The sequence below is a fragment of the Antedon bifida genome, chromosome 4 (assembly GCF_963402885.1).
Source record: "Antedon bifida chromosome 4, ecAntBifi1.1, whole genome shotgun sequence".
Classification (NCBI taxonomy): Eukaryota; Metazoa; Echinodermata; class Crinoidea; order Comatulida; family Antedonidae; genus Antedon; species Antedon bifida.
Genome location: NC_136229.1, coordinates 20,140,723 through 20,152,872, shown reverse-complemented (window position 1 = coordinate 20,152,872; position 12,150 = coordinate 20,140,723). Strand labels below are relative to the sequence as shown.

The 12,150-nt window shown below is 35.1% G+C and overlaps 4 protein-coding genes across 4 annotated transcripts; all 4 read right to left on the bottom strand.

The window, feature by feature from the left end:
- Positions 1 to 1,657: 1,657 nt before the first annotated feature.
- On the bottom strand, positions 1,658 to 4,360 carry LOC144840755 (uncharacterized). The gene is made up of 2 exons (XM_078696765.1): positions 3,472 to 4,360; positions 1,658 to 1,850 (listed from the first exon to the last, which is right to left on the bottom strand). The coding sequence occupies exon 1, from the start codon at positions 4,358 to 4,360 to the stop codon at positions 3,476 to 3,478; it is 885 nt and encodes a 294-aa protein (XP_078552891.1). The 3' UTR covers positions 1,658 to 1,850; positions 3,472 to 3,475.
- LOC144839249 (uncharacterized) lies at positions 1,858 to 2,583 on the bottom strand. Its single transcript, XM_078694565.1, has one exon. It carries the CDS (start codon positions 2,581 to 2,583, stop codon positions 1,858 to 1,860), a length of 726 nt encoding a protein of 241 aa, XP_078550691.1.
- Positions 4,361 to 9,671: 5,311 nt separating the features above from the next.
- On the bottom strand, positions 9,672 to 10,565 carry LOC144839248 (uncharacterized). Its single transcript, XM_078694564.1, has one exon. It carries the CDS (start codon positions 10,563 to 10,565, stop codon positions 9,672 to 9,674), a length of 894 nt encoding a protein of 297 aa, XP_078550690.1.
- Positions 10,566 to 11,144: 579 nt separating this feature from the next.
- LOC144839247 (uncharacterized) lies at positions 11,145 to 11,561 on the bottom strand. The gene has a single exon (XM_078694562.1). It carries the CDS (start codon positions 11,559 to 11,561, stop codon positions 11,145 to 11,147), a length of 417 nt encoding a protein of 138 aa, XP_078550688.1.
- Positions 11,562 to 12,150: the final 589 nt, after the last annotated feature.

The window sequence follows — 12,150 nt, the reverse complement described above, 5'->3', positions numbered from 1 at the left end:
CCTCGCGTTTGGCGATAAATAAACAAAAGTCATCTACTGGGACTCGAACTCGCGAAGATTAGTCCACATCATCACAAGACTACGTTTTACACGCCGCGCCACTTGCTTGAAGAAATAAACTAAACTATTTAAACTATGCATACATAGCGCCTTCTTTTTTTTATTCGCCCTCTATAGATGCGACGAAAGACTGTTTGTGATTGGCCAATACTCACGGTAGTAACCTGTTACGCGCGGCGCGCTGAACATCCGGTGATTCGGCTCGAAGATGATGAATTATTATTTATTCGGCCTACCTGATAATATTATTATTATTAATGTAGGCTTATTTATGAAAATTCTTCTGTTAATTTAAAAGACCTAGGCCTAAACGAATATTTTATTGCCAAGGACATTAATTAGTAATTATCTGTATATTCTTCTTCTTATTCGCCTCGGGAAATGATATTATGCTCTCGAGAATTATATTTCCCTCAGCTAGCGCTTCGGGAAATATATATTCCCTCGAGCAAAATATCATTCCATCGAGGATGTCAAATCTTATATTTTACCTCTTCAGGCAGGCAATATCTGTATAATATTACATAGCCTATGTAAATACGTGAACGTGATTGGTTGAAACTGCGTCACATGACTACCGCTGCGAGGATCGTATCCTCGAGTACGATGATATTGACTGAGTAATTTTCGCGTAATTATCGTGTCCCCTGTCATTAAACATATAAAATCCAGCAAATTCTTGAGTACGATGATATTGACTGTGTAATTTTCGTGTGGCAACACTCGCGTTTGCCGATAAATAAACAAAAGTCATCTACTGGGTCTTGAACTCGCGATGAAATTGTCACTCCATCATTTGTTATTAGTCCTCCCTAGATGTGATGAAAGACCGTTTGTGATTCGTTTATACTCACGGTAGTAGTTAGTTACGCGCGACGCGGCGAACATCCGGTGATTCGGCTCGAAGAAGACGAATTATTCGGCCTACCTGATAATAATATTATTATTAATGTAGGCTTATTGGTGGAAATTCTTCTATTATTATTTAAACGACCTAGGCTAGTGAATATTTTATTGCCAAGGAATCATTAATTATTAATTATCTGTATATTATTCTTCGCAAGGTAGGTATCTATAGGCAGGCTTGTTTACATACAATACAAAAAGGAGGCCTCTAGTAGGGCCTAGGCTACCTACCCGACCCAACAGATATTCTACTTGTTGTTGGCTATGTAATATAACAGATATCGCCTTTTATATCGGTAAAATATAATATTTGACATCCCTCGGGAATGATATATATGTTCTCGGGGAATTATATATTTCCCTCAGCTGGCGCTTCGGGAAATATATATTCCCTCGAACATAATATCATTCCCTCGTGGATGTCAAATCTTATATCTAACGTCTTAAGCAGTCACTATCTGTATATGATGAGGATAGATTCGATAAGACAGTCAATGTATTGCATGCATAGTTCATTTATGATCTGCACATACAACACATTAAAGATAATCTTATAATTCAAATTTTAAACTTTAAAAATAAATGTTAAATATTTAATTTTATATAAGTATTTCTTTGTGGAGAGGTTCTCTACGTTTATTGTGTTACCTGGGTAATAATCCTGCCTCATTGGTTTACTTTTGTTCTGTTTTCATGTAGGCCTACGTATATGATAATGATTAATTTAATTAATCTACAACTGCTTTAAATTGAATTATACTGCAGTTCAAACTTGGTTTGTAATGTTGAATTTAGGTCTAGACCTAGGCATAATACCAATCATAATGTAGGCTTATTATAATGTTCGTATCATGTGATTCAGTATACTTCTTATTTAACACAAACTTATCATTACTCTTCTGGACGATCTGCTGGAAGAGGAGACTTGTAAAAAGTCTGACTTGCTAAAGCATCTTCATAATAACCACATAATTGGTTGCCTTTCATAAACAATTCTGAAAACTTCCACTTCTGTACAACACTATCTCCTGCATTCCAACTAAACAGTTCGTCTTTATACTGAATTCCTGTACGTTTACAAAACTCTCTCAAGATAAATTCTAGATTTTCCAAAAGATCATCGGAATCTACGATTACTGGGTTTGGTTCGATTCCAGATTTTACCAGGTGCTCGTAGAGTTGGAAACTTTTTCCAAAAGCATACTTTTCTGGAATAAAATTTCCTTTGTTTTCAAATGGCAATACAGTAGAAAGTGCCTTTCCCATTTTTTTCCAAGATGTGAAAACGTTTACGGGATTTCGAATCAAGAGTGCATGACGGTATCCTTCCGGTAACATGTGCAGCTTCCATGCGATACCGTATGACATATCTTTGACAAACACAACTTTCTTGTTTGGATATCCGGCCTCCAAAAGATTCCCTTTTGTGAATGTGTATGTCGCCATGTTTGTATCCCAACCAGCGTCATATTTCAAGTCAATCTCATTTGTTTTAGCTATAAGTTTCTCTTGAAAGTCTTTTTCAAAACTTTCTGATGCCTGCTTCATCTCTGATCCAATCATGTACGCGGACACGTACGGTTCATTTATGATCTGCACGTCGTCAAGGTTACTCATGCATTTTCATACGCAGTTGACACCGTACGAAGAATACCACGAACTTGCTTACCATCAGCCATGCTGTAGGCTATCTATAACATAGTAAAAATAATACAGTTAGTCTATTACTACAGCTCTTTATGATTGGTGGAAAGTCTTAAAAAATAATAATACTAATGCACAATACATTTTTTAAAACATTTATTTTTACCTGTATTCTGTGTAGATATCTTGATTAAAAGCAATAAAGTGAATAAGTTTCACCTTAGCTACTCTCTTGTAGGTAAATGGCTTAGCTAATATGTAGGCCTATTATTTGGGATATATTGACATCCATATACAATTTAGTATGTATAGGCTTTCAACAAAGTCCAATATATCTGAATGAACTCGAGACCCAATAGATAGGCAAACATGCCAATTACCTTGGTCCAGTGATAAATAACAGATAGCAGCCGTGATTTTTTATTGTTGATGATACACTTTATTTTAATTTTCACGTTTGCAATAATTGTGACACAATAAACACAAAAATACAACACATTAAAGATAATCTTATGATTCAAATTTTAAACTTTTAAAATAATTTTACCCATTTTAAATATTTCATTTTATGTACGTATTTATTTGTGGAGAGGTTCTCTACGGTTATTGTGTTACCTCTGGGTAATAATCCTGCCTCATTGGTTTACTTTTGTTCTGTTTTCATGTACGTTTTTGTTTAAAATGTCGAAATAAATGATGTGATAATGATTGACTTAATTAATATATAGCTGCTTTAAATTACATTATACTTCATTTCAAATTTGTTTTGTAATGTTGAATTTACATTAGGCCTAATGCCAATCATAATGTAGGCTTATTATAATGTCCGTAGGCTAACCACGTATACTTTTTATTCAACACAAACTTATTGCTTTTCTGGACGCAGTCGTAGCGCGTACATTCTCTCGTAATACGGCATAGATGCATCAACACATATTTTCACATCTTCAGGTAGATCTGCTCGATTTGCTGGTGTTGGATTAGATTTGTAAAAGTTCTGACTTGCAAAAGCATCTTCATAATACCCACATAACTGGTTTCCTTGCATAAACAATTCCGAAGACTTCCATTTCTGTACAACACTATCTCCTGCATTCCAACTCAACAGTTCGTCTTTATACTGAATTCCTGTACGTTTGCAAAACTCTCTCAAAATAAATTTTGGATTTTCCAAAAGATCATCGGAATCTATGATTACTGGGTTTGGTTCGATTCCACTTTTTATAAGATGCTCGTAGAGTTGGAAACTTTCTCCGAAACCGTAATTTTCTGGAATAATACTATTTTTGTTTGCCAACGAATATACAGTAGAAAGTGCCTTTCCCATTTTTTCTAACACTTTTTTCCAAGATGTGAAAACCTTTACGGGATTTCTGATCAAGAATGCATGGCGGTAGCCTTCCGGCAACATGTGCAGCTTCCATGCGATACCATGCGACATATCTTTGACAAACACAACTTTCTTGCCTGGATATTCGGCCTCCAAAAGATTTGATTTTATGAACTTGTATGTTGCCTTTTTTGCATCCCAACCAACGTCAAATGCCAAGTCAATCTCACTTGTATCAGCTATAAATTTATCTTTGGCTATTGGTCGCTGCAACTGCTCTGGTCCAATGGTGTACGCGGATACGTATGGTTCATTTATGATCTGCACGTCATCAAGGTTACTCATGCATTTTCCAAATGCAGTTGACACCGTACGAGGAATACACCAAAGAATAACACGAACTTGCTTACCATCAGCCATGTTGTAAGCCTATCTATAACATAGGATATAACACAGTGTAATTTGGTGCTGAAAAAACTTACATAAGAAATAATACATGATATGCCTACATTAAAAAAACAATATGTTTTACCTGTATTCTGTGCTCAATTTGTTTGTGCTTTAAGTTTAAGATAAATAGCCTTTGTTCAAGTCCAACATATCTGAATGAACTCGAGACCCAATAGATAGGTAATCAGGGCAATTACCTTGGTCAATGATAAATAACGGATAACAGCCGTGATATTTTTTTGTTAAATGATCTTTATTTTTATCATCGTCTTTGAGTACAAGTGTTAGGCCGGTGGATTACTATAAACATCATCGTCTTTATTCACCAAAAAAAAAATGTATGAACAATATTAAAATAATAAAGGCAAATTATTACAAATGAAATGATGAACGAGTTTCTGAAATTTAATAACGTTGGCGGCGCAGTTGGTGTCAAAAACACACAGAGAGCCATAATTATACTGTATAAAAAGAAGGGTTAATTTGTGTGTTTTTGTATTGGTTCATTCATTTATTGTTTTAAAATCTCGGTTGGGATTTCCTCATCTTATCGTTTCAAATAAATTAATTAAATTTCAGTATATCACCGGGCGGTTTAGAATATATTCTGTGCCGTGATGTTTATTTATAAAAAAAGTATCTCTTCAGAGATCCCGCCTCGTGAATAAAAATACTGAAAGATGAGGGCGTATCAATTTGGTGCGCGTTCGTACAACTGAGGGACTAGTGCTGTTTCGCTGTACCATGCCGAGAATGTTACAGAGTCGCTATCCAATCGAGTTTGAACAATACCATGAAAGCCCCAGTGGTCTAATGGTTAGAACATCTGCATATCAAGCAGAAGGTTCCGCGTTCGAGTTTCGGTTTTTCTCATTCTCACAGATTTCCTCATCTTATCGTTTCAAATTAATTAATTAAATTTCAACATATCACCGGGCGGTTTAGAATTAACTTTCTATGCCTAAATGCGCGCGCCCTCAGCGTGCTAATTCTTTGACACAAAAATGGCTTATAATCTTCGAAATCGTAACTCTTTATATGGCTCTGCCAATGATATTATATAGCCGAAGGCTCTGCTGATACAAGTTTATCATTGCTTTTCTGCACGCAGACGTAGCGCGTACATTTTCTCGTAATTTGGAAAAGTAGTTCTCGAGAAAATGTAATTTCAGTTTACTTGTTACTTTAAGACTGTTCGCCGGCTTTTGAAAATTCTGTCCTATCTTTTAACACTAGCTTGTCTGAAAATAGTGGTCCAGAATTAGGGCCGTGGTCCGGATTGCCTCAAAAATTTAATGAAGTCGTACTTGACCACATATCCATCTGTAATTTTATTTTGGTAAAGATATTGCAATAACCTTTTGAGTAATCCAGCTAACAAACAAAAAACAGACACACGCGATCGATTACATACCTCCTTGGCGGAGGTAAATAATAATACACACTAAATTAAAAAAATTATTGTTTTTACCTGTAGGCCTATTCTGTGCTCAATTTTAAGTAGATATCTTGAATAAAAGCAAGAAGGTAAAATAAGTTTCAACTTCTCAGCTACGCCCTGGTAAGTATAAGATAATGTGTAGGCCTATTATTTGGGATTATATTGACATCCATATACATTTAGTATGTAATGACAAAGTCCAACATATCTGAATGAACTCGAGACCCAATAGAAGGCAATTACCTTGGTCCAATGATAAATAACAGATAACAGCCGTGATTTTTGTTGTTGACGATACCCTTTATTTTAATTTTCGAAACGATAAACACAAGAATACAACACATTAAAGAGAACTTATAATTCACATTTTAAACTTTTCAAATAATTTTACCCATTTTAATTATTTTTTAGTGGAGAGATTCTCTATGGTTATTTTGTTACCTGGGTAATAATCCTGCCTCATTGGTTTACTTTTGTTCTGTTTTCATGGACGTTTCTGTTTACAGTGCTTTAAATTACATCATACTGCAGGTCAAATTTGATTTGTTTTGTAATGTTGAATTTAAATTAAGTCTGGGCCTAATGCCAATCATAATGTAGGCTAGTATTATAATGTCTGCAGGCTAATCACGTGATTCAGTATACTTTGTATTATACAGATATTGCCTGCTTAGAGGTGAAATATAAGATTTGACATCCCCGAGGGAATGATATTATGTTCGAGGGAATATATATATCCCGAAGCGGCAGCTGAGGGATATATAATTCCCCGAGAACATAATATCATCCCGAGGGGATGTTAAATCTTATATTTTACCGATATAAAAGGCGATATCTGTTATATTATATAGCCAAGAACAAGTCTGCTGGGTTGGGTGAAGCTAGGCTAGGCCTCCTATTCTATAGTATTTGTATTGTATGTAAACAAGCCTCCTGCCTAGACACCTTACCTTGCGAAGAATAATATACAGATAATTACTAATTAATGATTCCTTGGCAATAAAATATTCACTTAGGCCTAGGTCGTTTAAATTAACAGAAGAATTTCCATCAATAAGCCTATTAATAATAATATTATAATCAGGTAGGCCGAATAAACAATTCATCGTCTTCTCTTCGAGGAGCCGAATCACCGGATGTTCAGCGCGTACTAGTTACTAGGTTACTACCGTGAGTATTGACCAATCACAAACGGTGTTTCATCACATTTAGGGAGGACTAATAACAAATGAGGGCGCTATGTATGCATAGTTTAAATAGTTTAGATGATTAATTTCTTCAAGCAAGCTGCGTGGTGCAGCGGTGGTAGAAGCGTTGTCTTGCGATGGAGTGACAATTCCACCCAGGTTCAAGATCCAGTAGATGACTTTTGTTTATTTATCGGCAAACGCGAGTGTTGCCACACGAAAATTACACAGTCAATATCATCGAACTCGAGAATGTATATGATTAATGACAGGGGACACGATAATTACGCGAAAATTAATCGGTCAATATCATCGTTCTCGAGGATATATACGATTTACGATCCTCGCAGCGGTAGTCATGTGACGCAGTTTCAACCAATCACGTTCACGTATTTACATAGGCTATGTAATATAACTATTTGACGAACACAAACTTATCATTGTTTCTCTGCACGCAGGCGTAGCGCGTACATGTTCTCGTAATACGGCATAGATGCGTCAACACATATTTTCACATCTTCTGGTAGATCGGCTCGATCTGCTGGAGGAGGAGACTTGTAAAAATTCTGACTTGCAAAAGCATCTTCATAATAACCACATAATTGGTTTCCTTTCATAAAGTATTCCGAAGACTTCCATTTCTTTACAACACTATCTCCTGCATTCCAACTCTTCATACTGAATTCCTGTCCGCTTGCAAAACTCTCTCAAGATAAATTCTGGATTTTCCAAAAGATCATTGGAATCTATGATTACTGGGTTTGGTTCGATTCCAGTTTTTACAAGATGCTCGTAGAGTTTGAAACTTTCTCCGAAAAAATACTTTTCTGGAATAACATTATTTTTGTTTTCCAATGGAAATACAGTAGAATATGCCTTTCCCATTTTTTCTAACACTTTTTTCAAAGATATGAAAACCTTTACGGGATTTCGAATCAAGAATGCATGGCGGAAGCCTTCTGGTAACATGTGCAGCTTCCATGCGATACCATGCGACATATCTTTGACAAACACAACTTTCTTGCCTGGATATTTAGCCTCCAGAATATTTTCTTTTATGAATTTGTATGTCGCCTTGTTTGTATCCCAACCAGCGTCAAATCCCAAGTCAACCTTATTTGTTTTAGCTATCCTTTTCTCTAGGTCTTCTTCCAAATTTGCTGATTGCTGGAACATCTCTGGTCCAAAAGTGTACGCAGACACGTATGGTTCATTTATGATCTGCACGTCATCAAGGTTACTCATGCTTTTTGCAAATGCAGTTGACACCGTACGAGGAATACACCAAAGAATAACACGAACTTGCTTACCATCAGCCATGCTGTAGGTTATCTAATAACATAGGAATATAACACAGTGCAATCTGTTTGAAAAAACTTGCATACGAATTAATACATGATAGGCCTAGATTATTACCTGTATTCTGTGCTCAATTTGTAAGTATAGATATCTTGAATAAAAGCAAGAAAGTAGAATAAGTTTCACCTTAGCTACTCTCTTGTAGGTAATGCCATAGATAATGTGTGGTCCTATTATTTGGGATATATATTGACATCTATATAATATTTAGTATGTAGCAACAAAGTCCAACATACCTGAGTAAACTCGAGACCCAATAGATAGGCAATCAGGACATTTACTTTGCTCCAATGATAAATAACATACAACAACCTTTTTTTAAATACAGTATATAATCTTTATTTGAATCTTCACTTTTGTTACTGTGACACGATAAAACACGCTGAACATCCGGTGATTCGGCTCGAAGAAGATGAATTATTATTTATTCGGCCTACCTGGTAATATTATTATTATTAATGTAGACTTATTTATGGAAATTTTTCTGTTAATTTAAAAGACCTAGACCTAAGTGAATATTTTATTGCCAAGGAATCATTAATTAGTAATTATCTGTATATTCTTCTTCGCAAGGTAAGGTGCAACGCATAACTAGACAGGCTTATAACATACATAAGGAGGTCTAGCTACCCGACCCAGTAGATATTCTACTTGTTGTTGGCTATGTAATATAACAGATATTGCCTTTTATATCGGTAAAAGGATTTGGCATTCCCTCGGGAAATGATATTATGCTCTCGAGAATTATATTTCCCTCAGCTAGCGCTTCAGGAAATATATATTCCCTCGAGCAAAATATCAAATCTTATATTTTACCTCTAAGCAGGCAGGCAATATCTGTATAATAATTATGATGATAGATTCGATAAGACAGTCAATGTATTGCACGCATGGTTCATTTATGATCTGCACATCATCACGATAAACACAAGAATACAACACATTAAAGATAATCTTTTAATTCAAATTTGAAACTTTAAAAATACATTTTATATATATAATTTTATGTAAGTATTTCCTTGTGGAAAGGTTCTCTACGTTTATTTTGTTACCTGGGTAATAATCCTGCCTTATTGGTTTACTTTTGTTCTGTTTTCATGTACGTTTTTGTTTACAATGGCGAAATAAATGATATGTGATAATGATTAATTTAATTAATCTACAACTGCGTGTATTATACTGCAGTTCAAATTTGTTTTGTAAGGTTGAATTTAGGCTTTATTTAGACAATCATAGGCTTATTATAATGTTCGTATCATGTGATTCAGTATACTTTTTATTTAACACAAACTTATTATTGCTCTTCTGGACGCAGGCGTAGCGCGTACATTTTCTCGTAATACGGCATAGATGCGTCAACACAAATTCTCACATCTTCTGGTAGATCGGCTTGCTCTGCTGGAGGACGAGACTTGTAAAAATTCTGACTTGCTAAAGCATCTTCATAATAACCACATAATTGGTTGCCTTTCATAAACAATTCCGAAGACTTCCATTTCTGTACAACACTATCTCCTGCATTCCAACTCAATAGTTCGTCTTTATACTGAATTCCTGTACGCTTGCAAAACTCTCTCAAGATAAATTCTGGAGTTTCCAAAAGATCATCGGAATCTATGATTACTGGGTTTGGCTCAATTCCAGTTTTTACCAGATGCTCGTAGAGTTGGAAACTTTCCCCGAAACCATACTTTTCTGGAAGAACATTGTCTTCGTTTGCTAGTGGAAATACAGCAGAAAGTGTCTTTTCCATTTTTTCTAACACTTTTTTCCAAGATGTAAACACCTTTATCGGATTTCGAATCAGTAATGCATGGCGGTAGCCTTCTGGTAACATGTGCAGTTTCCATGCGATACCATACGACATATCTTTGACAAACACAACTTTCTTGCCTGGATATTCGGCCTCCAGAATATTTTCTTTTATGAACTTGTATGTCGCCTTGTTTGTTTCCCAACCTGGATGAAAACCCAAGTCAATCTCACTTGATTTAGCCACAAATTTCTCTTGTTCCTTTTCCAAATGTTCTGGTATTGGTACCATCTCTGGTCCAATGGTGTATGCGGACACGTATGGTTCATTTATGATTTGCACGCCGTCAAGGTTACTCATACATTTTCCAAATGCAGTTGACACCGTACGAGGAATACACCAAAGAATAACACGAACTTGCTTGTCATCAGCCATGTTGTAGGCCTATCTATAACATAGGAATATAACACAGTGCAATTTGTTTGAAAAAACGTACATAATATAAGAAATAATACATGATAGGCCTACATTTAAAAAAATGTTTTACCTGTATTCTGCTCAATTTGTAAGTATAGATATCTTGAATAAAAGCAAGAAAGTAGAATAAGTTTCACCTTAGCTACTCTCTTGTAGGTAATGCCATAGATAATGTGTGGTCCTATTATTTGGGATATATTGACATCCATATAACATTTAGTATGTAGCAACAAAGTCCAACATATCCAATGATTAATAATTGATAACAACCTTTTTTTTAATACAGTATCTTTATTTGAATCTTCACTTTTGTAACTGTGACACGATAAAACGCGTTGAGAGAAAAAAAAACTCCCCAAGAATACAAACATTCCAAATGACATAAACATTTATAAAGTGACTTTCAGATAACGAGAGAATAATTTTGAATAATACCATTATCAACGCATTGTAAAAGTGAACCCTAACCATGTCCCAATCATTGTTTGTTTAACTACTAGTACTCTCCTGAACACGACGGAGCGCGTACATTTTCTCCTAATACGGCATAGATGCGTCAACACATACTTTCACATCTTCTGGTAGATCGGCTCGATCTGCTGGAGGGGGAGACTTGTAAAAATTCTGCCTTGCAAAAGCATCTTCATAAAAACCACATAATTGGTGTCCTTGTATAAACAATTCCGAAGATTTCCATTTCTGTACAACACTATCTCCCGCATTCCAACTTAACAGTTCGTCTTTATATTGAATTCCTGTCCGCTTGCAAAACTCTGACAAAATATATTCTGGATTTTCCAAAAGATCATCGGAATCTATGATTACTGGGTTTGGATCGATTCCAGTTTTTACAAGTTGCTCGTAGAGTTGGAAACTTTCTCCGAAACCGTAATCTTCTGGAAGTAGACTGCCTTTGTTTGCCAATGGATATACAGTAGAAAATGCATTTCCCATTTTTCCAACACTTTTTTCCAAGATATGAAAACCTTTACGGAATTTCGAATCAAGAATGCGTGACGATAGCCGTCTAAGATATTTTGAAATATTTTAAACCGTATAAAAATATTTTTAAAATATTTTTTTAATATTTTAAAACCGTAAAAAAGATATATAAAAGGGTGAGTAAAAGTGATTTCGATCTGGAGGAATCGCCCAAGAAAACGTCGTGAAGGTTGGTAACTCATGCATTTTTCAAATGCAGTTGACACCGTATGATCAGAGAAGAGTGAAATTACAATAATAATTTCACTCTTCCTTGGTTCGACATGAATACAACAAAGAATAACACTTTCATCAGCCATGTTTTATATAAATTAAACTTGTTTAAAAAATGTCTGCAACTCTTTATAAGTTTGTAGGAAGTATTTAAAAACAAAACAGTCAAAATGATTACATACATAATACATAATAAATTAAAACAATCATGCTTTACCTGTAAGCAGATAAGGAAGTAGAGTGGATAGGTTACAACTTTCAGACTATAGTAAGAATGTTAATTTAAGATGACTATGTATTGTTGGGATAAATGACTTCCATAAAAGTA

Excerpts from the sequence above, each read along its gene's own strand:
- LOC144839249 (XM_078694565.1), bottom strand. The coding sequence starts at position 2,583 with ATGAGTAACCTTGACGACGTGCAGATCATAAATGAACCGTACGTGTCC.
- LOC144840755 (XM_078696765.1), bottom strand. The coding sequence starts at position 4,360 with ATGGCTGATGGTAAGCAAGTTCGTGTTATTCTTTGGTGTATTCCTCGT.
- LOC144839248 (XM_078694564.1), bottom strand. The coding sequence starts at position 10,565 with ATGGCTGATGACAAGCAAGTTCGTGTTATTCTTTGGTGTATTCCTCGT.
- LOC144839247 (XM_078694562.1), bottom strand. The coding sequence starts at position 11,561 with ATGGGAAATGCATTTTCTACTGTATATCCATTGGCAAACAAAGGCAGT.